The sequence below is a fragment of the Trichechus manatus genome, unplaced genomic scaffold (assembly GCF_000243295.1).
Source record: "Trichechus manatus latirostris isolate Lorelei unplaced genomic scaffold, TriManLat1.0 scaffold00002, whole genome shotgun sequence".
Classification (NCBI taxonomy): Eukaryota; Metazoa; Chordata; class Mammalia; order Sirenia; family Trichechidae; genus Trichechus; species Trichechus manatus.
In genome coordinates this window covers 16507364-16531772 of record NW_004443938.1, presented here as the reverse complement: position 1 = coordinate 16531772, position 24409 = coordinate 16507364, and the positions used below count along the sequence as shown (strand labels likewise).

The following is a 24409-nucleotide window of genomic DNA, read 5'->3' as shown; positions in this document are numbered from 1 at the left end:
ATACTGCCCTGCATTTAAGATGGAGTTTGGTGTATAGGGATTTCTTTTATAACCCTAGTTGGAAAGATTACATTTATACTGTAATCATAATCATAAATGACATTATTGGTTTGTATATAGTTACAAAGAATGATAGTTTTCAAGTACTGGCAAATTTTGAAATACATGAGTGTCTTGGAAACTGGAAAATTTTGTATAAACAAAAGAATATAAGGCACTTTCTAAGTGTCCAACTTTTAGAAGCAAGTCAGATCAGAAGATATGAAGCACTCTTTTTGTAATTTTCATATGCTTCATATGAAATACAAAAATGTGCATGTTAATGTAGTTTGAACATAGTTTAGAAATATGTCATTATAATATTATGAAGACTTTAAAGGTGAATCAGATCTTTATTTTGAAAAAGTGCTTATTTTACTGTTAAAAAATACATTTAACAGAATGGTCTTTTTTTATAGTTAATTTCAGCCTCTCTAGAGAATTTTCTTCAATGAAATTATTTTTGTCACATATTAATGATTTTATATATTTTTCTAATTTACTATTTTTGCTTTTAATGATCCTTAAACCTGTCATTTCAAGGAACCCTGGTGGCACAGTGGTTAAAGCTCTCGACTGCTAACTGAAAGGTCAGCAGTTTGAAACCACTAGCGGTTCCACGGGAGAAAATATGTGACAGTCTGCTTCTGTAAAGATTTACAGCCTTGGAAACCCTGTGCGGTTGCTATGAGTCAGAACTGACTTGACAGTGGTGGGTTTTTGTGTTTCGTGGGGGGCCTGTTATTTACTTTTTTTTTTTTTTTCTTTTCTTAATGGAGGAGGCAGCGTTACAATAGTAACTAATACTTAGTGCTTGTTTACAGTAGTAGTATATGCTAAGTGGTTGTGAATCACGTTTTTCAGTGCCAGAGTCAAGAAAATACTTATTATATAATCATCCTGGTTTTACTAGTCATAGTGTCAGTTTAGGATACTGTTACTTAAGTGTACACTCTTGATGAAATGCTTTTATTTCAAGAAGCAAAGTTTAATATACTGACCTACTGATGTTTCTCACAGAAGACTAGAACATCTTGAGACATTCCCCTTTGTTGAGTATATTTTCTGCCTTTAAGTCTCATGCTTCCAAGCTCTGTAAAACTTTCACACAACCAAGGGAGCCGTTTGAATGGAATTTTACCAGTTATCAGGTGCTTTCTAAATGTTGCTAATTATGTTATTAGATCTTAGAATTACCACAGAAATAGAAGTCGGTAGTACCCAATCTTTTCAAGTTTATAATACAAATTATAACAGAAGATACAGGCAACAATGTAAATAGATAGAGTTTCACAACTAAATACAATTTCATATAAAATCCCTTTTGGAGCAAGATTGATGTGTAAGTTAGAGTATGAACGGTTAAATTGCTTGTCTATTAACTGAAAGGTTGGAGGTTTGAGTCCACCCAGAGGCACCTCGGAAGAAAGACCTGGCAGTCTACTTCCAAAAAATCAGTCATTGAAAACCGTATGGACCACAGTTACACTCTGACACATATGGGTTGTCATGAGTCGGAATCAATTTGATGGCAACTGGTTTTAGTTTTTAATTAAATATAAGTGTTTTATAGTATTACTCTAAGGAGAGCTGTAACTGATAAATAAGACATATTCTGCCCAAGATGCTCAAAATTTGGGAGTGGTTAAAATATTCAAAATACTAGACAGTCAAAACACAGTTTGATAAAGTTTGAAATTGAGAAAAGGGACCTGAGAAGCCTTCTGGTATACCTTCTCAGTTTATAAATGAAGAAACTGAGGTTTATTTATTTATTGACAAAGTTTGCCTAAGACCAGGATTAAACAAGAAAGGTTATTTAGGCATTAGATGTTTCATGAAGTTTTATAGCAGCTACATAAATATTATAGGGTTGATTGGGCCCTTACCAAAAATACTGCTGAGTACTTCGGATACTAAGTAATCTAAAAAGGGATAGACATTAAAAATAAACAGAAACTTGATGTAAGTGGTGCTGAAATGATTGGAGTGGGGTTGTGGTGGGAAATGTTGCGACTCGTTATGGAAGAGAGTGAGTTGGATGTGACGCTCCTCTCAGGGAGTCTTATCAGAAGAGAAAAGGACTGAGGTGGTTCAGAGATGTCAGGTCTTAACACTTGCCAGTAGCAAATAGATTTTGTTTTGTTTTTTCTTTACAGAATAGTAAAGGACTCAGGTTATAGTAAGACATTAAATAATGCAGAACCTTTGGTTTAGAGCATGGTTTATCAGTGTCAGAGCCAGATTAAGTAACGCCAGTATGCCATTGACAATTTACAACAGGGGAAGAGGGAGTAGGAAAAAATTATGAAATGAGAGAACCGACTTCAGATTCTGTCAGTGCAGAAGTTTGTCTCTGATTTAAAATGTCAGGAGGGAATTAGCATTTATGGCACGATACAGAAAGGAAGTAATTTGGTTAAATTCTTATATGAGGAAACCTCTTCCCCAGTTCTTAGATCATTTTTAAAATGAATTTTTAAAAGTCACTTAAGATAAGGACTTTGTCCTGTAGTTATATATTTGTTCAGAAGATAATATGTATGAGACAGAGTTACAATCAATTGTAAATATAACTTTAGTACTGAGACGAATCCTGACTGCCTCCGAATCCTCAACACAGTTCTCCAGACAGCCATGACCGTCTCTCTTAATAGCATTGACGTGTATAATAAATGAAGCCTAGTTGTCATCCCTGGTGTCAACTAAATGTTGCCTTAATTTACCTTTTATGTCTATCAAAATCAACATGTTCTTTCAAGTGAGCTAAGGTTAGCAAATACAAAATTATGTGAACATAAATTTCACGGGTAGAAAGCACTGTAGAAATACTTTAGTTCATCCTTTCATTCAGTGCCTGAATGCTACTACTACCATTGCCACCAAGTCGAATTCTGAGTTATAGCAACCCTATGGGACAGAGTAGAACTGCCTCGTAGGGTTTCCAAGGCTGTAACCTTTACAGAAGCAGACTGCCACATCTTTCTCCCACGGAATGGCCAGGGGGTTCGAACTGCTGACCTTTCGGTTAGCAGACGAGCGCTTAACCACTTGCACCACCAGGGCACCAGTGCCTGAATAGCATCTATGAAATGCGTAAGGTAAGGTTTTGAAAGCAAAAAATCAAAATGTTGTTTTTCTTTTACTTCTAGAGTAAGATAGTGAGAGTATTAAACTTGTGGCAGAAGAATAATGTATTTAAGAGTGAGATTATTCAGCCTCTTTTGGACATGGCAGCAGGGATTCCTCCTCCAGTTGTCACCCCTGTTTTGGCCAGTACTACTGCTGCTATGAGCAATACGCCAGGTATGTTGCATTGGTCCAGATTTGTTTTATAAATATTCTGTTCACACTTTTCCTTTTCAGATGATAGCAGAAGCAATTGTCTAGCATTAGGTAATTGAAAGGAACTATTTTGAAGAGAAAAATAAAACCGGAAATTATATTTGCAAGTGATTCTTTCTAAAATTTAGAAAGCTGTTTTTATTTAAATCCCAGAAACAGAAACACACAAATATAGTGAACTTTGGAAAATTGATGTGTCAGTAAGGTTTTCCCTGATTTAGACTGTCTGTAATCTCTTCAACTTGCCTAAAAATCAACTAATAGTTCCCAGCATACCAGGGGAACTTAATGTTTATAAGGAACCCTGAAAAAATTATTTAGTGAAGGCAGAAATGCTTTAATAATAATCTCAAAATCATGTTTTATTGAAGTATTTAAATGGCATTTAAAAATTTTTATTATAGTCCAAGAATTACGGTTGGTAAGCTTTGCTTACCAAATTTTTTAAATAAAAGTGATTTTATATTGTACATACTGTTTTATAATTTTAAATTGACCATTGTATTTTGAATAATTTCTCAGAATATTGAGTTTTTTTCAGTAGTGAGGTTTTTAATGACTTAGTATTGTAGGATTCTTTAAAGTAAGAGCTTAGTTAATTGAGAAGGAATATTAACTTACCAAAATCTGTAAAAGATTTACAAAATGAAGATAAGATAAAAATATTTATATAAATTTGTATATATTTTATCAAAGTGATACAACAAATCTCTCTACCTTTTCAAACCTCATTTTCTTACTTACTGATTTTGTAATTTGGGGCGGGGGGTGTTTTTGTTAAAAGGAACTCCTGTGACACCTGTTACTCCAGCCAATGTAGTCCAAGGTTTACCTGATCCTTGGGTGTCTCAGATAACAAATACAGATACACTTGCAGCTGTGGCTCAGATCTTACAAAGTCCTCAAGGCCAACAGGTGAGCAGCTTTTCTGTTATGTCCAGAATGATGTAGAATTTAGTCCATGAAGTATTGTTTCATAATACATTGTTTTATAACATACCACCTAGAGAGTATGTATTTTTTCATTTTAGAAAAATAGAATTATAGTATATATGCTATTATATACTTTTTTCATCTAGTTAATCATTGTGAACTCATTCGTCATTAAATGCTATTTTATAAAAAAGGTTTATTCACCAAAATACAGATTTTGCACATAGTTTGTGCCAAACATTGTTAGGTGCTACTGTTACCCAGCAACAAGATAGGGATATCCCTTATCTTGGAGAAGACTTCCTCCTATCTTAGAGGAGACAGACAGTAAACAAGTAAACAAATAAACAATAAAAGATTTCCGATGGTGGTGTATGGCTTCAGATAGGGTAAATCTATAAAGTGACTGTTTGTGGGAGGGAGTCAGAATTAGAGAGGGTAGCCAAGAGTGTGTCTTTGAGGAAGTGGCATTTGAATTGAGACCTGGTGAAATGTAGCTAGTCATGGCAGGATATGAGGATAGGAAGCGGAGAGAATTTAAAGTGTCAAAATCCTGAGGTGGGAAGAAGTTTGGTGTATTGTAAAAATAGAAGGCTCCTGTGGCTGGAGTATAATGAATAGAGGGAAATCGCACTATGTTTATAAATTAATTTGAGGGATAGGAAAAAATGATACCTTTACAATGTTGAGTTATCTGTTTGTACTTATGGTATATTTTTATTGTTCCAGACTCTCCATCTCTTAGTTAATTAAACTTGGTAGTTTTTTAAATATAGGCCCTTCACATGTCTTAGATTTATTCCTGTGAATACATTTGATTTGGTTTTTTTTTTTTGGACATTTTGTGTTTTAGGTGAAAGTTTACACAGCAAATTAGTTTCCCATTCAGCAGTTCATACACAGTTTATTCTGTGACATTGCTTGCTATCTCTATACTCTCCCCGTTTCCAGCCTGCCTTCCCCATTTCCATCCCTCCAGTTTCTCTGCCCCTCCTTGCCTTCTCATCTGTGCTTTTGGGCAAGCCCTTTTGGTCTCCTGTAGTTGATTGTTCTAAGGAGTGCATTCCTCACGGGTGTTCCTGTTTTGTTTTATTTGGCTGAAAAAATGACCCCTGGGTGTAGCTTCAGTTCCAGGTTAAAAGGGTATCTTAGGGCAGTAGTCTTGGGGGTTTCTCCAGTCTTTATCAGTCCAGTAAGTCTGGTCTTCTTTATTAATTTGGGTTTTCTCTATTTTTCTCCCATTCTACCTGGGAGACACTTCTGTAGTGTCCCTAGTCAGAGTGGTGGTTAGTGGTAACTGGGCACTGTCTAGTTCTTGTGATCTCAGGCTAGAGGACTTGAATTGGTTTTTGTAGCCAATCTCAAACTAATTTCTCTTAGTTTTTAATTGATTCTGTTGTTTTTCTCCAGTTAAACCATATTATCTGCAACTAATGGTAATTCTGTATCTGCAGTTTAAGTACTTGGAACCTATATATTTTTCTTGTTTTATTGCACTGGCTGTAAGTTCCAGAAGAGGTTTTAACAAACGTAATGGTAGCAGTCATTCTTTCTCAGACTCAGGATGATGTTGGCTTTGTTTTGATAGATGGATTCTTTGTTAGAGACATACTTGGCTTTCCGTTAATAATAGTGTTTTTGTCAGTTTTTGATTCAAAGTTAGCAGTGGAGATATTAGTATGGTTTTTCTTCGTTAACAATGAGTAGAATGAATTATATTAATAGAGTTGCTCATAATGGTTCAACATTGCAACCCTATGAGTGTACTTCTTTGCACAATGCGTTTAATATTCTATGATTCTTTTGTTTCACTTTTAAATGTGTGGTTCTTGGCAACTATTTCCTATTTGCAACTGTTTTCAACTATTTTGCAGCTCAACTTAGTGAGATGGGTCACTAGTTTTTGTTTATTCTCAGTTTTTTAAATAGCAGGGTTATTTCTTGCTTTGTGAGATCAGTTCAGAAGCTTTTACCTTTTTCTGTGTTCCATACAATACAACATGGGTGCTTTCTTCCTCTGAAAAATTTAGATGAACTTAATCAAGAAACTGCCAGGACTTGGTGGGTTTGGGAAGGGTGTTCTTTGATAACATTTCCAGTTTCTTTCTTGGTTGCTGTTATTCACTATGTTTTTCATAGTTGTACTTTTTTTTTTTTTCCTTAAATCTTACTAACTTTGGCATGCACATGTGCTCTCATGTATTGTGTTTTCTCTCTTTAAAATTATACTTGCTGGAGTTTTTGCTTTTATGTGTGTGTGTATACATATATAAAAGAGTGTATATTTATTGACTAATATAGCAATTAATTTAATCTGTTGTGAAATTAGGGCCAGCATTGTTCCTTTTCTAGTTTCCTCTTGTGTTTCTTGTTTTCGCTGTTAAACATTGATTATTCATCTGATTCTCACTTATTAGGAGTAACATTGTTGTCTTCAAGTACATCATGTATTTCTGTAAAACTTTTCCCTTAATGTTCTCTGTAGAGGGGGAGGGGTAAGCACAGGTAAATTTAGTCTTATGAGCAGTGATGTTTTAAGTATGGTTGAAGCACACTCTAATAGCTGTTCTTAGAGCTGTGTCATGTGGTTTCCTTTTGAGACCTCATTTAGCCGGTAGTTCTTGGTTACCTTTCTTGGGCAGTGTGCAAAGGGTTTTTTTCCTGTATATTTTATTTTTTGCTCTTATCACCCTGATCTTCCTTCAGTTCTGGACTATTCATGTATTTTTCTAAATAGCTTTTGGTCTCTTTGCTTCCTGTCTTACCTTTTTGATCCATTATTTATTTCCTTGCAAGATTAATCTTTAAAAATGGTCTTACAGTCTTAAACTTACACTCAAAAACATTCAGGGTTTGCATACTATACATAGAATAAAATCTAACCTTGTTATCTTAAAAACCCGTGTTATCTTAGTATTTAAAATTATTCTCAATGTGACGTGTTACTCCTTTTCCAACATTTTTTATTACTGGCTCGTAAGTTTCTCTGAGTTAATAGTAAATATTCTCTTTGCTCGTGTTGCTCCCTTTTATATTATCATCTGTTTCTCTGCTTGTCTGGTACCTCACTTTCCCTTCACTTCATAGATTAAACTATTTTAGAGGTTGCTCAGTCTCTGAAGTCCAGTGACATTGTATCATTTTGTTGGTGCTTGTTTTTTCATTGATTCAACCTTCCAACATTTGCTGGGACCTGCAATATTCAAGGCACAGCCAGCCACTTTCTTTTCCTAGAAACAGAGGTTTTTATTGCAGTTTGGTCCACAATCAGTATTTCCCATTATCTCATGGTCCTGGGGCTCCTGGTGAGGGCTGGTCCCCAGGAAGATCTCTGAGTGGGGGACCCTTTGTGCCTGGCCTCTGGGACCCTAAAGTCCAGTAGTGCATAAATGTATTCTAAATTAGAAATTAATAAGAATTGGAGGAGAAGTAAAATGAAAGGGCTTTGGAAATTCAGAATTAGAGAAAATATATTTGGCTGAAACCATTGGTTCAGGGAAAGTTTTATTGTGCAGGTTACAATTATAATTTTTACAAGCTAGGTGAGAAAACATGCTATCAAGGAATGGGCTATGCAAGCAGACTACTGAAAGTAACAGATGCATTCCCCATCTTTTAAGCAAAAACATACTCCACTTGCATCTGTCTTCCTCTCAGTTAATGGAAATACTATCCTTCCAGTTGCTGAGACTCAAACCCTTAGAGCCATCTTTGAGTTCTGTCTTTCTTTCACTCTTCACATGCAGTCTGTTGTAAATCCTGAATCCGATCATTTCTCACTACTTCCACCACTAGTTCAAGCCAGGACCATTTCTCACTTGTTTTATTGCAGTAGTCTCTTAACTGGGCTTCCAGCCTTGTTCCACTATAATCTGTTCTCAACACCTCTGGCGGTGGCCTTTTTAAGAGATCATGTGACTTCTCTGTGCAGACTCTTCCAATTACTCCCCGTTTTACTCAGAGTAAAAGCTGCCCAGGTCCTTAGGGTCACCTCACAAGATCCTGTATGGTCTCAGTTTGACCTGTTGCTTCGTTACCAACATTTTCTATCACTGATTCATAGATTTCTTTAAATAAATGTATTTTTTATTTTTATTGATAATGTTGCTCCCCCTTTTATATTTACCATCTCCTTTCCTTCATCACCTCTTTTCACCTATGGCTCGTTCATCCCAGCTACACTGACCCTTTTCTGTTCCTTAAATACACCCACTCCTCCCTTACTGACATGATTAGGTTCCAAAGACCAGGTCGTTAGGCGAAAATCAGCGTTATGTGAAAATGGTGGTTTTTTTTTTTCCTATTTTCAGGCCATCTATTTGTTGGATTTTTTTATTTAGAAAATATAATAATAGAAATACTAACAGCCAAGATTTACTGATGTGCTCCTCACTGTGACGAGTCCAGTTCTCGATTACTCCTCTGCAGAGGAGGCTTGGAGGAGACAGCTGGATAAAGCCGGGCTGTGTGACTGGAGGGCTCACGGCTTAACCACTTCACAGGCTTAACTGCTTCACCTCCTGTGCTGGATCGGCTTCCCTCCAGGTGCTGCCTTCAGGGTTCCACTCCTACCCATGCAAGCCCTTCATTTACAGTCCCGAGCCTGCTCTGCCCTTTGGTCCTGGCGAGACACCAAGGCTCGGGGCTTCCTGCGAGGGCTTTGGGAGCCTGGCCGAGTACCTGGCCCTACCGAGGTGGAGGCTTCAGGCCTGGTTCAGCTTACTTTGTCATTAAACGCTCATGCATTTCTTCTAAATACCCTCTCCTATGCTTCTTTCTTTCCTCCCTTCCTACAACACAGCAATTTTAAGCTGCAGGGCCTCAGTCCGCATAGGAGCTGGGAACCCAGAACAGGCGCCTGTTGGCTCTGTGCTTCCTGCATGTCCGTCAGGAGGCCTTGGCCACGTAGGAGGCCAGCCCCGTGGGACAGCTGGATGCAGCGAGGCAGGAGGGATAGAGGACGTGGGGCTGAGTGACCCAGCTTCCAGGAGGCTGCCCAGAGGCCCTCCTCAAGGGAGGGGACACTCCGCAGCCATTGCTGCATTGCCCACTACCTCGTTAATGTGCAGAATAGTCAGATAGTAGATTTTTTACCAATGTCGTAAATGCACAATGTTGGATAATGAGATAGTTGATAAAGAGAGAAGTAGGTGTGTACTGCTTACAACCCTGCCTGTACTTCCTATTTGCTATATATACTAAAAACCTTCTTTTCCCATATATTCATATGGTTTTAACCTCCTGTAAATCTTTGTGTAAATGTCACCTCAGTATGGCTTTCAGTGACGATGCTGTTTAAAATGGCAAACTCTACTCCTTTCCCTTTCACCTGCCTTATTTCCTTCCTTAGCACTTAATTACCTTCCAGTATGTTGCATAATCTACTTGTTTATTGTGTTTATTGTCTGTCTTTTCCCACTGGAATGTCAGCTACACAAGGGGCAAGGATTTTAGTCTGCTTTGTTCACTGCTGTGTCTCCGGTGTCTCGGTTATAGTAGGTGTTCAGTATAGTTTTGTGGAATGAATGAATAATGTATAGAGGTGTAATAAAAGATACTTTATACTTGAGTTGCTTGAAGGATAAGGGGGCCTGTGCAAGTAAGTCATTAGGGTCAAAGTTGAAATGGTAGACCTAAGTCTGGGACTTGGCTTTGGAAGGCCATATATGCTGGACTGAGGAATAAAAGATTCATTTGCTAAGTAGTAGAGAATTGCCAGAGATTTTTCTTTTGGAGTCACATGACCTGAACAGTACTTGAGGAAGAGAAATTTGGTAGCAATATAAGATGGATTGGAGAGGAGAGAAATCTAAAAACGGAGTATCTTTTTTTTGCTAGCAGTGATGTTGGAAAGGAGGTAATCAATATATGAAAAATAATAGGATTGTGGACTCTTTAAAAAGACTGTCAAAAAAGGGGGACCAGTCTAGAGTTTTAATAATGTAAAAACCAATTCAGTATGGAGTCCTAGATTGGATGGAGTTTGTTCATTTTTCTGGACAGTTGGGAAACTATTAACTGAATATTAGGTGACATTATGGAATTATTAATTTTATTTTGTGATAATATTTTTAAAGTAATTCATAAAGACAACGTTCTCATTTTAAAAAGTACCTATTAAAATATTTTTGTCAGGAGAGATTTCCCAGAAAAAAAAAATAGTAGAAAGAGTTAATAAGAAATAGTAATTGCTTGAATATGAAATCAGAGTAGAGAAGAAGTCAGGCACTATGGTGGTTTTGAACTGGGTGACTGAAAGAATAATAGTGCTATTGGGAAAAATAGGAATAGCAAAAAGAACACTTAAGATGGGAAATAAGACATTTTCTTTTTAGTCATAGTGATTTAGAGGATTCACGTCTTACATTTTCTTTGCTGTCACATTAATAGTTTGTAGCAAATATTTGATAGTTAAATGATGCTAGTTTGTTTCCTTATCTTAAGTAGGCATGAAATTACTTTATTATTGTTACCTTGCTTTGTATTTGTGCCTTCTCCTACTCTAAGTTGAACTTTACTGAAAGAATACAGATGGCTTTGTTACCAATAGCTTTGCTAATTTCATTTCTCTGTCTAAACTGATAATTTTCAGATTTAACTCAGGCTTATGTCTGGATTAGGAAATTATCGGTTACTTCTGGGATGCTTATAGGGCTTATTTACCTGTGAAATATCAAGTTTTTACTGTTGTGTCTGTTTTTTAAGAAGGATGAATTAATAGTGGGAACGGGTTGTTTTCAGCTCATGTTGACATCATTCACCTTTAATTATTAATTTTCTTAACCTTAGACTCTTCAGGAACATCTTGTGAAACAAATTTCTTAATTGCCTTCCTGCTTTCAGGAAATGTATTATATGGTAGATTTGAAAGATGGCAAAAGCTGGTTGTTGTTGTTTACAGAGATTAAGGATTAACTGAAAAACGTAGTGAAAATAAGGGGTCAGCCTGTGATGAGTTTTTTCTCTGGTTGTCATGAGAGGATCACTTTATTTTGTTTCCAGTCCTCTGACTTTCCAGAAGTAAGACACGCCCATTAAAGACTGTGTTATATGGCACAAAAAAACCCTCTTCTTTTGAGTTGACAGGTTTTTTTCCTTGCTGTCCAAAGAATGTAGAATGATTGATTTTATTGACTAATAAGGTTTAGTTAGGCTTTCTTATGGATAAAACCCAAAACCTTGTTTTGTAATAATTTTCTTTTTTCCCCCCTCCAGCTTCAGCAGTTAATACAGACTTTACAGCTACAACAGCAGAAGCCCCAGCCTTCCATTCTGCAGGCCCTGGATGCTGGTCTTGTTGTTCAGTTGCAGGCGCTCACAGCACAACTTACAGCTGCAGCTGCAGCGGCAAACACCCTGAATCCCCTAGAACAGGGAGTCTCTTTTAACAAGGTAGAACTTTTAAGATATCAGACCTGTTCTATATGACTTATAGAAGTTAAATATTTTATACACTGTCATATGTGGATTGTAATTCTATAAATTACGTTTTACCATAATATAATAATATATGTAATAGTATGTTATTATATAATATATAACCCACTGTACTGCTTAAGACATTCAAAATTTTGAAAAAGGCTTCTGAAAGAAATTAAGTAGTTTTGTAATTCTGTTTGAAACCTTTTAAATATTGTCTTTTGACTGAAAGATAACTTGTCAGTAAAATTGTGTATTCACCACTGGGGCAAATGATCATATTCTAAACTTTCTAATGGTTTTTTATAGATGCTACAAATATATTAATTATGTTGTTTTAGTCTGTTAAAATGAAAATGGTTTAATGTGTGACATCTTAAAGAAAAGCTATAATATCATGATAAATTGAGGCCTACTATAAAGGATAGTGTTTTTTAAATTGAAAATCTTTTGTGTGTAATTTACTGTGTAGTATCCTAAGTAATCTTGATTAATTATGGTAATACTGCAGTATTTCTCAGAAGTGTCATCCATATTTTCTTACTTCCACTGTTGTTATTTTCATAGGGAAATAAATACTGATTTATTAGATGATTATTTAGACTTTTTTGGCCTTTGGTTTCCAAGTCTAAATTAGTATGACTCTAAATAGCTTGACCACATAAAAAGCCTTTAAATTAAGCATTCAGAAGATAACATAGCATTCTTAGCAGAGAACTACACTGGAATTATATCTATTGCTCATATTTGTAGATGTTTCTAACAAGCTGTATTACCCTGGAAAAGCTATGTAATAATTTTACTCTTTGGTCTTCTGTTTTATAAAATTAGAGTATTAGTGTTTATCCTGCTAATTCCCTGATTTGTTTTATTAGATAAAGCAATGTATGTCAGAGTGCATTAGAGAAAAGTAAAGATTCACTGAAATAAAATCTTTTATTCTATCATAGTATAATATTAAATGATATAAAATATTTACATATTAAGCAATAGAGATAAATTAATGGGATTTCAGTGACATTTAGATTAGCATTTGTAACTTACATTTGTGTGATATGCTGTTTAATTTGTCTCTTTTTTTTTTTTCCCTCTTAGAAGTTGATGGATAGGTTTGACTTTGGAGAAGATTCTGAGCATAGTGAGGAAGCCAAAAAGGAAATTCCAGCTTCTCAGCTGTAAGAATTATTACATTTTTCTTTATAATCTTAATTTTTTTTTTTAAAACTCTGGTTAGGAGTTTGCCATCTGAACTGCTAATTTTACTTTGAATAAGTTGGGAGTTATTATTTTGGGCTGTTGAGCTCTAACGTTACAGAAAGGTGAGAGAGTTGCTGTCTTGTTGCCTTCTTGTATTATTTTGACTCTTCCTCAGATGTTTGCAATTAGTATACATCAGAGTTCCTTATAGAAAAATTGATGGATATTGATAAATTTAGTTATGTTATTTTCTGTATCTGTATCAGGCATTAAGTTACAACTTAATTGTAAGAACTTTTGAAATACTAGGAAAGAACTTTGCTTCTGTTACCAAGGGCTGCTTCTAGGAAGTATATGAAATTCTCGGACACACCAGACTAATCAGAAGTAATGATTGGGACTGTAGAGTTTTTCTTTTTAAAGAAATGGATTGTATGTTTTTATTTAGATGAGTGATTTTTTTTTTTTTTCCGTAACAATTCTATAGAGCCCTAGATTCTGTGAGAAGGGTGTATGAGAGGACCAGCGGGGAGGAGGGTGTTGGAGAATGAGTGAGTGGAAGGTGGAAGAATGGGAGAGGGGAGATGAAGGGGAAGGAGCCTCTGGGACTCTAGCTTCAAACAGATGTTGTTGGTTTTGTGTATTGGGATCATGTAAGATGGCTTTTGATAATGGCATTCTGTGTAACAAAATTAAAAACTAGTATTTTAGATTGTTAAGTTTTAAAGTTAGTAGAACTATTTGAGATCATTTAGATAAATCTCCTGAACAGTGTAACAGTCTCTTTTAACAATCCTAACATGGTTATTTATCCTATGTTTTAATGCCTTCTTTGATAAGAAGTTAAATAATTGTTGTTTATATGTTCTTTTTGGTGAACTGACTCCTGTTTCCTTAACTTGCTATATACTGGTCCATGTTTTGCTTTCTAAAGCAAGGAAACAAATTTTTTTTTTTTTTAATTGTACTTCAGGTGAAGGCTTACAGAAAAATAGTTTCTCATGAAACAGTAGTACACATATTGTTCCATAACATTGGTTAACAACCCCACGACTTGTCAACCCTCTCCCTTCTGGACCTTTTTTTTTTTTTTTGGTGAAAATATACATAGCCAAAGATATACCATTTCAAAAATTTCTAAATGCACAGTTTAGTGACATCGACTACACTCTTTCAGTTGTGCTGCTATTCTCACTTTAGATGAAGGTTTACAGAACAAAATAGTTTCTCATTAAACAGTACACATGTTGCCCTATGACAATGGTTAACAACCTCACAACACATCAGCACTATCCTTACTCAACCTTGGGTTCCCTATCACCAGCTTTCCTGTCCCCTTCTGCCTTCTGGCCCTTGTCCCTGGACTGCTGTGCCTCATTAGTCCCATTTGGTTTTATGGGGCTGTCCACTCCCCGGCTGAACGGTGAACCTCGGAAATGACTTCACCACTGAGCTAAAAGGGTGTCTGGGGGCCATACTCTCGAGGTTTCTCCAGTCTCCTTTAGGCCAGTAAATCTGGTCTTTTTTTTTGTGAGTTAGAATTTTCTACATCCTTCTCCAGCTCTGTCCAGAACCCTCTGTTGTGATCCCAGTCAGAGCAGTCAGTGATGATAGCCAGGCACCATCTAGCTGTACTGGACTCAGTCTGGTGGAGGCCTTGGTAGCTGTGGTCCATTAGTCCTTCAGACTAATCTTTTAGCAAGGAAACAAATTTGCTCCTTTTTTTTTTTTTTTTTGGAGACATGGCCTTTCAAAATTTAAAGATAGGTATTGTTCTTCCTCTTAGGTTTATTTGCTCCAGATGAAGTACACTTTTTTTTTCCAACTGTTTCAAGACTTCTCACCATCCTGATGGCCCCTTTTGGGGTGCCTTCTTTTTCATGTTTTATCTAAAGTAGACAACTTTAGACATTATCAGGTATACTAACAAAAGTAGATAAGTGTTTAGATAGGAAGAAATAGTATTTCAGCTATACTGTGGGAAGTTCACCTGGAATTCTGGGTGTCAAGGTAAGACATGAACAGAAAAAGAGGGCATCCCAAAAGGGGCCATCAGGATGGTGAGAAGTCTTGAAACAGTTGGAAAGAAAAAGTGTGCTTCATCTGGAACAAATAAACCTAAGAGAAAGCAAGCATATCAGTTTATATAAAGTTACTGGTCAGTTACAATTGTAGATTTCACCTGTACTGATAGGTAGACCATTTCCCCTACTATCTAATGGTTAGAGAGGTCCCTGGGTGGTGCAGATGGTTTGTGCTGGACTACTAATCTAAAGGTTGGTGGTTTGAACCCACCCAGCTGCACCACAGAAGAAAAGCCTGATGATCTGCTTCTGGAAAGATAAGAGCCATGAAAACCCTGTGGAGCAGTTCTCCTCTGTAAAAAGTGGGGAGTGGGGTCACCAGGAGTCGGACAGCAACGTGTTTAACAATTAGAGAAGAAGTTAAAGTGATGATATTTAAATATTGTCTTAACTGTATTTTGTTAAGTGTTTTATTGAGATTTTCTTAAAACGCTCTAATGTAATAAGCACTGATTTGTCTGCGTTTAGTAGCATGAAACAGTGATATCAGATGTTCAACAGAGCACCTCTAACATGTTTTCTGTCTATTGGAATACTCTACTGGAAGAGTGTCTTTCTATTTTAATTTATTAATGTCCCGAAGTATTCCATTTTTGATGCTAATATATTGAAAAACAAACATTGAACAGTATATGTTTTATTGAATTGAAAATTTTTTCGTTCAATATTCAGTTATTTTCCTGTGTGTAGTGGATTTTAAAATATATTTTCACCTCTTTTTCTTTTTAGTCCTCATGTTTCAGAATCTGTGAACAATTCCATTTTTCATCAGATAGCAGAACAGCTTCAGCAGCAAAACTTTGAACATCTTAGACAGCAGCTCCTGGAGCAGCAACAGCCTCAAAAGGTTTATAACCCCATCTTGTGGTCTTTAGAGTTATTGCTTCCTATAGTCTATAAATTGGTGTTTTTCTTTTTGTCTTAATAGTGTATTTTCTAATCCGCTTAGTTTTTATCAGCCACTTTATTTCCTTTCCAAAGGATAGTGATATGTCTTCAACTGTATATTACTAGATAGATCAGTCTTTTCAGAACTTTTATAATTTTTTTTTCCTGGAACAAAAACTTTTTCTGGCAACTTACAAATTGAGAGCATTGTAGAAATTAATTGCAGCATACTGGGAGTGTAGAACAGAAGACAGAGATGGTGTTTCAGAACTACTGCTTAAAACTTCATGTACTTTCTGCCTTGCTGAGTTCCTTATCAAGCAAGGTAGTGATGATTTTGCTATTGATGATAAAATAGATTGCTACCTTTAATTAAACTATTGCCATATGGCAGGACTTTGTTAAGCACTTTATAGACACATGTAGTCTTCATCAGGTAAGCATATGATTCCCATTTTACACAAGAGAAAATTGAAGCTTAGTGAGATTAAATATCTAATGCAAAGTATATAGCTAATACCACATATCATCAGTCTTAAGACACACCATTATTTTATGTATAGCCAAGAATTTGAAAACACTTCCAGGTAAAGTATAACATGCCGTTGAGTAAGAATCTTACCAATTTCAGGAATGATAAAATGTGAAAAATTATTGCCCCTTAGAATCAATAAAATATAGTAAATTACAGAGGTAGAATTAAATCCATTACAAAGCCCATTTCTGCTCTATATGAGAAATACTTACAGATATAAACTGCTTAGAATAAGAGTGTTAGGAAACCTCCCTCCCCCACACTTCTTCCTAATACTAAAAAATTTTTAACACAATACCACAAATTTTTTTTTAAGTATGAGCATTGCATAGTTAGGCAAATGATACATATAAAGATGACTAGAGAAGGATCTGGTCTCCAGTAACCTCTTCTCTAATGGAGCACATACGTTTGTATGAGCGCAATACAGAATTCTGTAATTTCTGTAATAGAGGTGTAAGTGAAAGACTCTGGGAGTATGAAGGATGAAACGGTAACTTTAGATTGAAGGGTTAGCAAACTTTAGACACTGCTGCGATCAGAACTTGTCCTTCTAATGCAGGTAGTAAATGTGAAATGGCTATTAATGATACTTACTAGGCTGGAACTCATGTCTGGAATTATGGAAAAGGAATTTCATACCTTGTTTTGAAGAAATAATTCTGATTGGAGTCAGGGTAGGGCCATAGTTTATGTCCAGCAACTACTACTGCCTGAGCATTCAGGAACTTGAAGCTAAAGCACAGTAAAGACCATTTGGATGTTGTTTAAAGAAAAACACAAGTTGTAACTCAAAGAAAAACATGTGGTCAGTGATAGAATAGTACAAATCACAGAGCTGTTACAGAGGACAAGAGGTAGTAGTGATGGAAGACTTTATCAAATAACAGATACGTTGAGCTGTAAGCAACATTTTTGAAATGCCTTACTCACAGATTCATTTCAGAAGGTATATCAGAAGCAGTAAAATCAAGGTAGTACTTTTGGCCAGGTTCTAATTAACACAAAAGTCATTGAAGTGAAAGTTACTATAAACTAGAGAGAGAGCATTTCTGTCTTTAGATTCTCTCTATCAAAAAAAGAGAAACTTGGGCTTCATTATCTATTAGTTCCAAAATTTCAGAGCATATAGTAATAAGATCCTTTCGAAAGGTGTGGAAGTTTTCAGAAGCATCGTTTATGAAAAAATGAGTCTGATGAAGATAAGGGAGTGGCGAAGAAAACAGCAGTTTTCCAATATGTAAGGCAGGTAGTGAATAAAACCTATGACAAAGCAGAATCAGAAAGTATATCAACAGGGTGACAGTTAAATTTAAAAATCATGTAATTAGCTCTGCCAAACCACTTACCTTAGTGTATTTAAGATAGGGTGAAGGATACAGAAAAACTAGGCATTTCTGTTTAACAGTGAGCTCAGTATGGCTGCTTGAAAGTTGTTATAGTGTCTTAGATAACAGAATAGGATTGATAGTGCCACTCTACTCATTGCAGCGCTGACCACACCTGGAGTACCTGTTGAGGTCTAGTATCCATAATACTAGAGAACCATTGAAAAACTGGAGCACTTTGAGAGAAGAATGGCCAGAATTATGAAGGGACTAGAAATCATGTCATAAGGGGAATGATTTCTATTGTCTTGAGTAAGTTGGAGTTGACGATTTTGATAATTGTTGTATCAGAATATTCAGAAGGTGTTAGGAGAGCTACAGCTCAGAATGCCATGCTTCTGGTGAAAATGGGAAGACTAATACAAAGGGCTTTTAGAAGAATGTTAAGGATAAAGAGATTTAAAGAAGATTCAACCACTTAATGATAAGGCGCTATCAATGGAATATAAAAAATACTTATTTTACTTCTGAAATTTTATGTACAGGAGAATATGATGTAAAGAGTAGAATTGAACATGATGAGGTCTAAGATGAGTAATTTATTAAGAGCCCTGCATTAACTGTTAATGGGTTGATGTTTCAGGTAAGTTGTAAGGGTCCTGAGACAGTTGGTTTATAAGATTCTTAAATCAGGGATATACTGTAGGCATAGCACATGTGGATTTCAATAAAGCATGTGCCAGAGTCTTTCCTGTCACTTATACAAACAAAATAGAGGAAAGTAGATTTATAACTGATCAAAGTGTGACAGTTAATGAGTGTCAGTGCCAGTCCTTGAAAGAAGTCTGCCAGCCACTGTTGTCTTTGTCTTCTATTTTATTCAGGATGTTTATTGATGCTTTGTATAAAGATGTTGTTTAGGAAACTAGGGATGTATACCAAGATGTATACTAGGATGTATACTAGTACACCAAGAAAGTAGTCATTTACCACCTGGGCCCAGTGGGCTTTCTTAAAGTTACCTTACGAATAATTTACAGAAGTGAGACTAACGATCTGAGGGAGCTTTATAGGAATTTTTATAGAATTTAAATGTAGCAGACCTTTTTGTATCAATTAAACTTTGTTGCATAAATTCCAATAGGAGTGCCACTCTCATGTCAGATGTCACCCATTCTTTTAGTAAAATGGAACAGTTCAGGTTCTTCTTGTAGTATGCTTTAAGATGAAGTCCTCCTTGTTGAATGCCTAATTGGATGAAAATAACATATTTCCTTTTTGTCCTTAGAGGTATATTTTTCACTCATCAGCTCTTGAGTTTGAGAAATAATCCAGGGTATGGCCATCTGAAACCTCAGTCTACGATTTCACTTGTATGATAAATTTTGTTATCATTAGAGTCTGGAATGCTGCTATCCATTTCTTTGCATTCGTCTTCTGATTTGTCTAATAATTCCTTTTCTGTTACGGGCAAAGATGAAAATCTATATATCCAACCACGTTCAAGGAAGGCTAAAAACAGACTTTGAAGGTGGTGTCTCCAGTCTTCTTTGCATTTTCCTGAAATAGGATGCAGTATTTTTGGCAGTGTAATAAAACTAAATTATGATTTATTTCACTGTTGAATCGTCCTTCTTAACCATCCCATTGTTCTTTATCTTATTATTTTAGTCTTTTTTTTTTACTTAATGGAGAATAGTTGATAAATAATTATTAATGAAATAATTCCTAGCTTGATGAAATAGCAAAATTTTCAAGATAGAAGAAAATATGTCCTGTAACATATCTTAGACTTATTAAATGCTGATTGCAAGATTGAATAAGTTTTAGTTTATTTTTTAAGGTAAATGGTCTATTTGTTCTTCATAAGACCTCTAAGAAAGAATCCTTTCAAATAGGTGAAACTACTCAAAAAAGCATTTCAAAAACTAAAATTGGTTGCATTGGACCTTGATGGTTATACCAGGGGTTAACCCTTAAATAGATAATTAAAGATGAGAAACAAACAGAATTGGAGTAGATATGAAGTTTAAAGTGAGTGGTGAAGTAAGCAATAAATGTATAAGGAATATGCAAATACTGAATTAGGGCCAAACAGTAAAGGCTGAGAATGAACTTGAAACTTAGCTTGTTGTATTGCTGAGAATTCTATTGTTGTACCATTTTAAAGGCTTAAGGCAAGTTTAAAATATATTTGTTTGATTTGCTCTGGAAGACTAAGGTTATTTACTAATTTTTTGATCAATGTGGTATAAAACTAGACCAAACCCGTTGCCGTTGAGTTGATTCCAACTCACAGAACAGGCATTGAACTAATAGCCTGCAGTCGGTTCTAATCTTAACTTTAGCTTTAATTTGTTTCTAAACTTTGAACATTTCACTTGTTCTTGGGGAGCATGTTTCCTCATTAGTAAGTTAAGGTACTTGAAACTGTTTTTTAATGCTCTTTTTGCTCTTAATTTTTATACCATTGTCATTTATTTTCCAGTTATAATGTCGTTAGAGTAATATTTTTTAAACTCCCTTGTAAACATTTCACTGTCCTAATTATTTAGATGCATTCAAACGTGAAAGAAGTTCTGGTACTGCTTTGAAGTTTTTATTTTGGAGATACATAAAATGTTTGATTTTAATATATATTTAATGATCTTGTTGTAGAAGAATACCAGGCACAAAGTAGCAACTGTGTGCTACCACCATGTTGGTTATTCTCATAGAGAATAAAATGAAAGAAATAATAGATTTCAGATTATAGTTAGGATACTTTCACTTTCATAAATAGGGCATTTCTTAATTGAAATAAACTATTAAGAAAGTTGAGAACTGTTTTGCTAGAACAATGATATTGGTATTTGAGCTCTGTTTTACTTCTATACATGTAATATGTAACTATTTTTTAATATAAAATACTCAATTGGACTTTCATTTATAGCATTTTTATTAATGCTGATTGCTAATGCAATTCTAGATTCCTTTAACTGAGTGCTATTATATATCATATCATTCATGATATAATCTTTATTAATTCTTGAGAGATCGTATGTTTTCCACAGTTAAAATTTTTTTGAAGACCTGCTGATTCTTATACTTCTACTGGAATATTCTAGTGCCCCCCTCCTTTTTATGGAGGTATTCCATGCTTTTAAGTAAACATGGGTTTATACAAAAGTGCAATTTTAGACTGGTTACTTCAGCAAAGATTTAACGTGGGATTTCTTTATGGATTGGGATTTAAAAAAAAAATTTAATCATGATGTTTACTGGGTAACAATTGAAGAACAAACAAGAGCTCTGTTTAAATTTAAATTTGTAATGAAATTAATTATTCCCTCAAGTTTGTGTGTTTGCATCCTTTCTCAATAGGCAACCCCTCAGGATAGTCAAGAGGGAACATTTGGGTCAGAGCATTCAGCGTCTCCATCACAAGGGAGCAGCCAACAGCATTTTCTTGAACCTGAAGCGAATTTAGATGAGTCCATAGATATCCAGCAACAGGTAAAAGAAAATGCTTCTCTGGGTCATAAATTTCTAAATTAAGTAGAGAAAACATTTAAAAATATTGTATAACGATAATGTCCTAAATATTTTTTTTCCAATTTAAGCTTTTTTTCTTTCACCATTTTAGCTGTTAGTCATTAATGCTTGATGAATATTTTTTAAAACACAGTTGTTGTCAGTAATACTGAATCTCACCCAGGCTTTTGTTTGCTGTTCTTTTGCCTTTCAAGGATATGGATATAGATGAAGGGCAAGATGTAGTAGAAGAAGAGATCTTTGAGCAAGAAGCAAAGAAAGTGGCTGTTCGCTCGAGATCAAGAACACGTTCACGATCTCGTTCAAGGTTTTACAATAATGTTTAATAATAGCTGTGTTTGTGTGAAACTTTAAAATGTCGACTTTGTTACTTTGCATCAAGATTAAGGGAAATACTACTTTTCTTGGGATACCATCTTACATTCTCAGAAGTAATTCAGTATTTTAAAAACAAAATCACCTTCGTTTCTGTTTTCCATTGGATACATTTATGGCTATTTATTTGAATAATTTACAAAGAGTAGTATTCATACCATGAGACTGGGATTTTGGATTCTTCCTGATTTCAGTGAATAATATGATGATACCAAGCTTAGGATATTATTGCCTCCAGAAAAATAGTTGTCAGTCAAGCTGTAGAAGAACACTGTTAGAAATTCAGGTTATATTTCTCATATTCCGTTTCATTTCGTAGTAGTAACAAATATGGTCGGTCAGTAAGGCAAAGAAGAAACAGCATGTCTCTATCCTCTTATATTATGAAGTCAAACACGATAAAATTTTAGCAGTTGGAAAGTACTAAGTGAATTTGTATAGTGAGTGTCCTAATGCTCTGTGGAAGTATTCTGTTTCCTGATTTTAATAATGTGGCATCTTTGTCACTTGGACCTGTTAACCAAACCAAACCTGTTGCCTTTGATTCGATTCCGACTCATAGCGACCCCATAGGACACAGTAGAACTGCCCCATAGAGTTTCCAAGAAGTGCCTGGTGGATTCAAACTGCAGACCTTTTGGTTGGCAGTCGTAGCTCTTAACTACTATGCCACCAGGGTTTCCTTGTCACCTATATTTTTTTTTAATTTTCTTCTGTCTTTTGTTTTTGTTCTTTTTGACTCCTGTTTGAAAAATGAGTTGAAAGACACTAAGAGAAACTGGGGCCGTTTCTAGTATTTCAGTCTCCCCTTCTTTCTTTTGGTTGTGAATAATCACCTAGATTCAGTTAAGAGTTACTGCACACAATCATTTATGACTCATGTGGACCCAGCAGTACATAGATTTGAGAAAATGCATGTTTGATACTTGAGAATACTTTCAAAAAAAATTTTTAAGAGGTAGCTAAGTTTAAGACAGCCATTTTATTTTTATTTTTGTTTTTTCCTTTCACCTAGAAGTGAGAAATTTGACAGAAGGATAACATTCTCAGTAGAAGTCAAATAATGTTTTCTTTTTTGGTAGATCACCAAGAAAACGAAGATCCAGGTCACGATCTGGTTCTCGAAAGCGTAAACACAGAAAACGATCACGTTCCCGCTCAAGAGAAAGAAAGAGGAAATCATCACGTTCATATTCAAGCGAAAGAAGAGCTAGAGAAAGGGAGAAAGAACGACAGAAAAAGGGCTTACCTCCCATTAGATCTAAAACGTTAAGTGGTAAGTAACATACTTTTATAAATCTTTATGATTTAAACAAATATTAAGAAAATATTTCTCTGCTATGAATGCTCTTAACCTCATTTTCAGACTAAAAAGTTGAAAAATGGTTTGATAAGTGAATAATATTATCCTTGGTGTTTGTAATGTGATAGAGGAGAGAAGAAAAAGGAGCATTCTAATATATAGATTTTTTCAAACACTAAAGTTAATTGAGGATTGATTTTTTTAAAAAACGCAAGTCAGGAAGCATAAGACTTGACTAAAGATTTAAAGTGGACCAGGCTAGGGCCCATACCATGGACAACAGTGACTCCTGTCCATCATGTCCTAACCAATTATAACCACCAGATTTGTAGGAGTAATTATTATACAAAGCATATGCTTTTGTATAACATCTAAAGCAAATTACAAACCTACTGGGTCAGTAATACTGGAGGAGAAATTCCTGTTGTACAAACTTTTTTACCTTTATGGTATGGATTGAGTTGTGTCCCCCCAAAATGTCTGTCAACTTGGCTAGGCCATGATTCCCAGTATTGTGTGATTGTCCACGATTTTGTCATCTGATGTGATTTTCCTATGTGTTGTAAATCCTACCTCTGTGATGTTAATGAGGCAAGATTAGAGGCAATTATGTTAATGAGGCAGGCCTCAATCTACAAGATTAGGTTGTATTTTAAGTCAGTCTCTTTGAGATATAAAAGAGAGAAGCAAGCAGAGAGACATGGGGATGTCATACCACCAAGAAGCAAGAGTCAGGAGAATAGTGTGTCTTTTGGATCTGGAGGTCCCTGTGCTGAGAAGATCCTTGACCAAGGACGATTGATGACAAGGATCTTCCCCCAGAGCTGCCAGAAAGCCATCCCCTGGAGCTTGCACCCTGAATTTGGACTTCTAGGTTCCTGGACTTTGAGAGAATAAATCTCTCTTTGTTAAAGCCATTCACTTACGGTTATTTCTGCTATAGCAGCACTAGACGACTAAGACAATATGTTAATTTATAATGTATGGTTAGAACAGATTTGGTACTGAGGGGCATTTGTGTTGGTAAGAGGTATCTCTTGATAGAAATGGGAGGTAATGTGAAATCAGTTATAATTTGAGGATTCTTGGTGGGCTCTGATACTAAAGGGAACAAACAGACCACAAATGGACAAAGAAACACATAAAATGGAGCAAGTTGTTGTTTTTTCCCCAACAGCTGAGTATCGATCAGGTTATCTAATATCCTAAGGTCTCCAAATCAGTTCTTCTGCCAGGGAGGTGTATAAAAGAAAAGTTACTAACTTATACTCCTCAAACTTTCTGAGAGGCCAGGCTTACAATTAAAGGGGCCAACCATCTCCTTACTAGGTCCTCGCTATTTAAGGAGGCTATGGCTGTCTTGCCAGGACCTTCTTTGATTGTGAGATCTGGTGTTAACAATATTGATATTCCTAGCTCTGGAAGTCTC

At 35.5% G+C, this 24409-nt stretch overlaps 1 protein-coding gene across 1 annotated transcript in view; it reads left to right on the top strand.

The window, feature by feature from the left end:
* The window catches only part of SCAF8 (SR-related CTD associated factor 8), a 102543-nt gene that overhangs the window by 52815 nt on the left and 25319 nt on the right, over positions 1–24409 (top strand). Inside the window, 8 exon segments of the mRNA XM_023728887.1 lie at positions 3192–3345; positions 4169–4299; positions 11533–11709; positions 12832–12911; positions 15747–15864; positions 21132–21263; positions 21497–21609; positions 22760–22953. Of these exon segments, the coding sequence (XP_023584655.1) occupies positions 3192–3345; positions 4169–4299; positions 11533–11709; positions 12832–12911; positions 15747–15864; positions 21132–21263; positions 21497–21609; positions 22760–22953 (1099 nt within the window).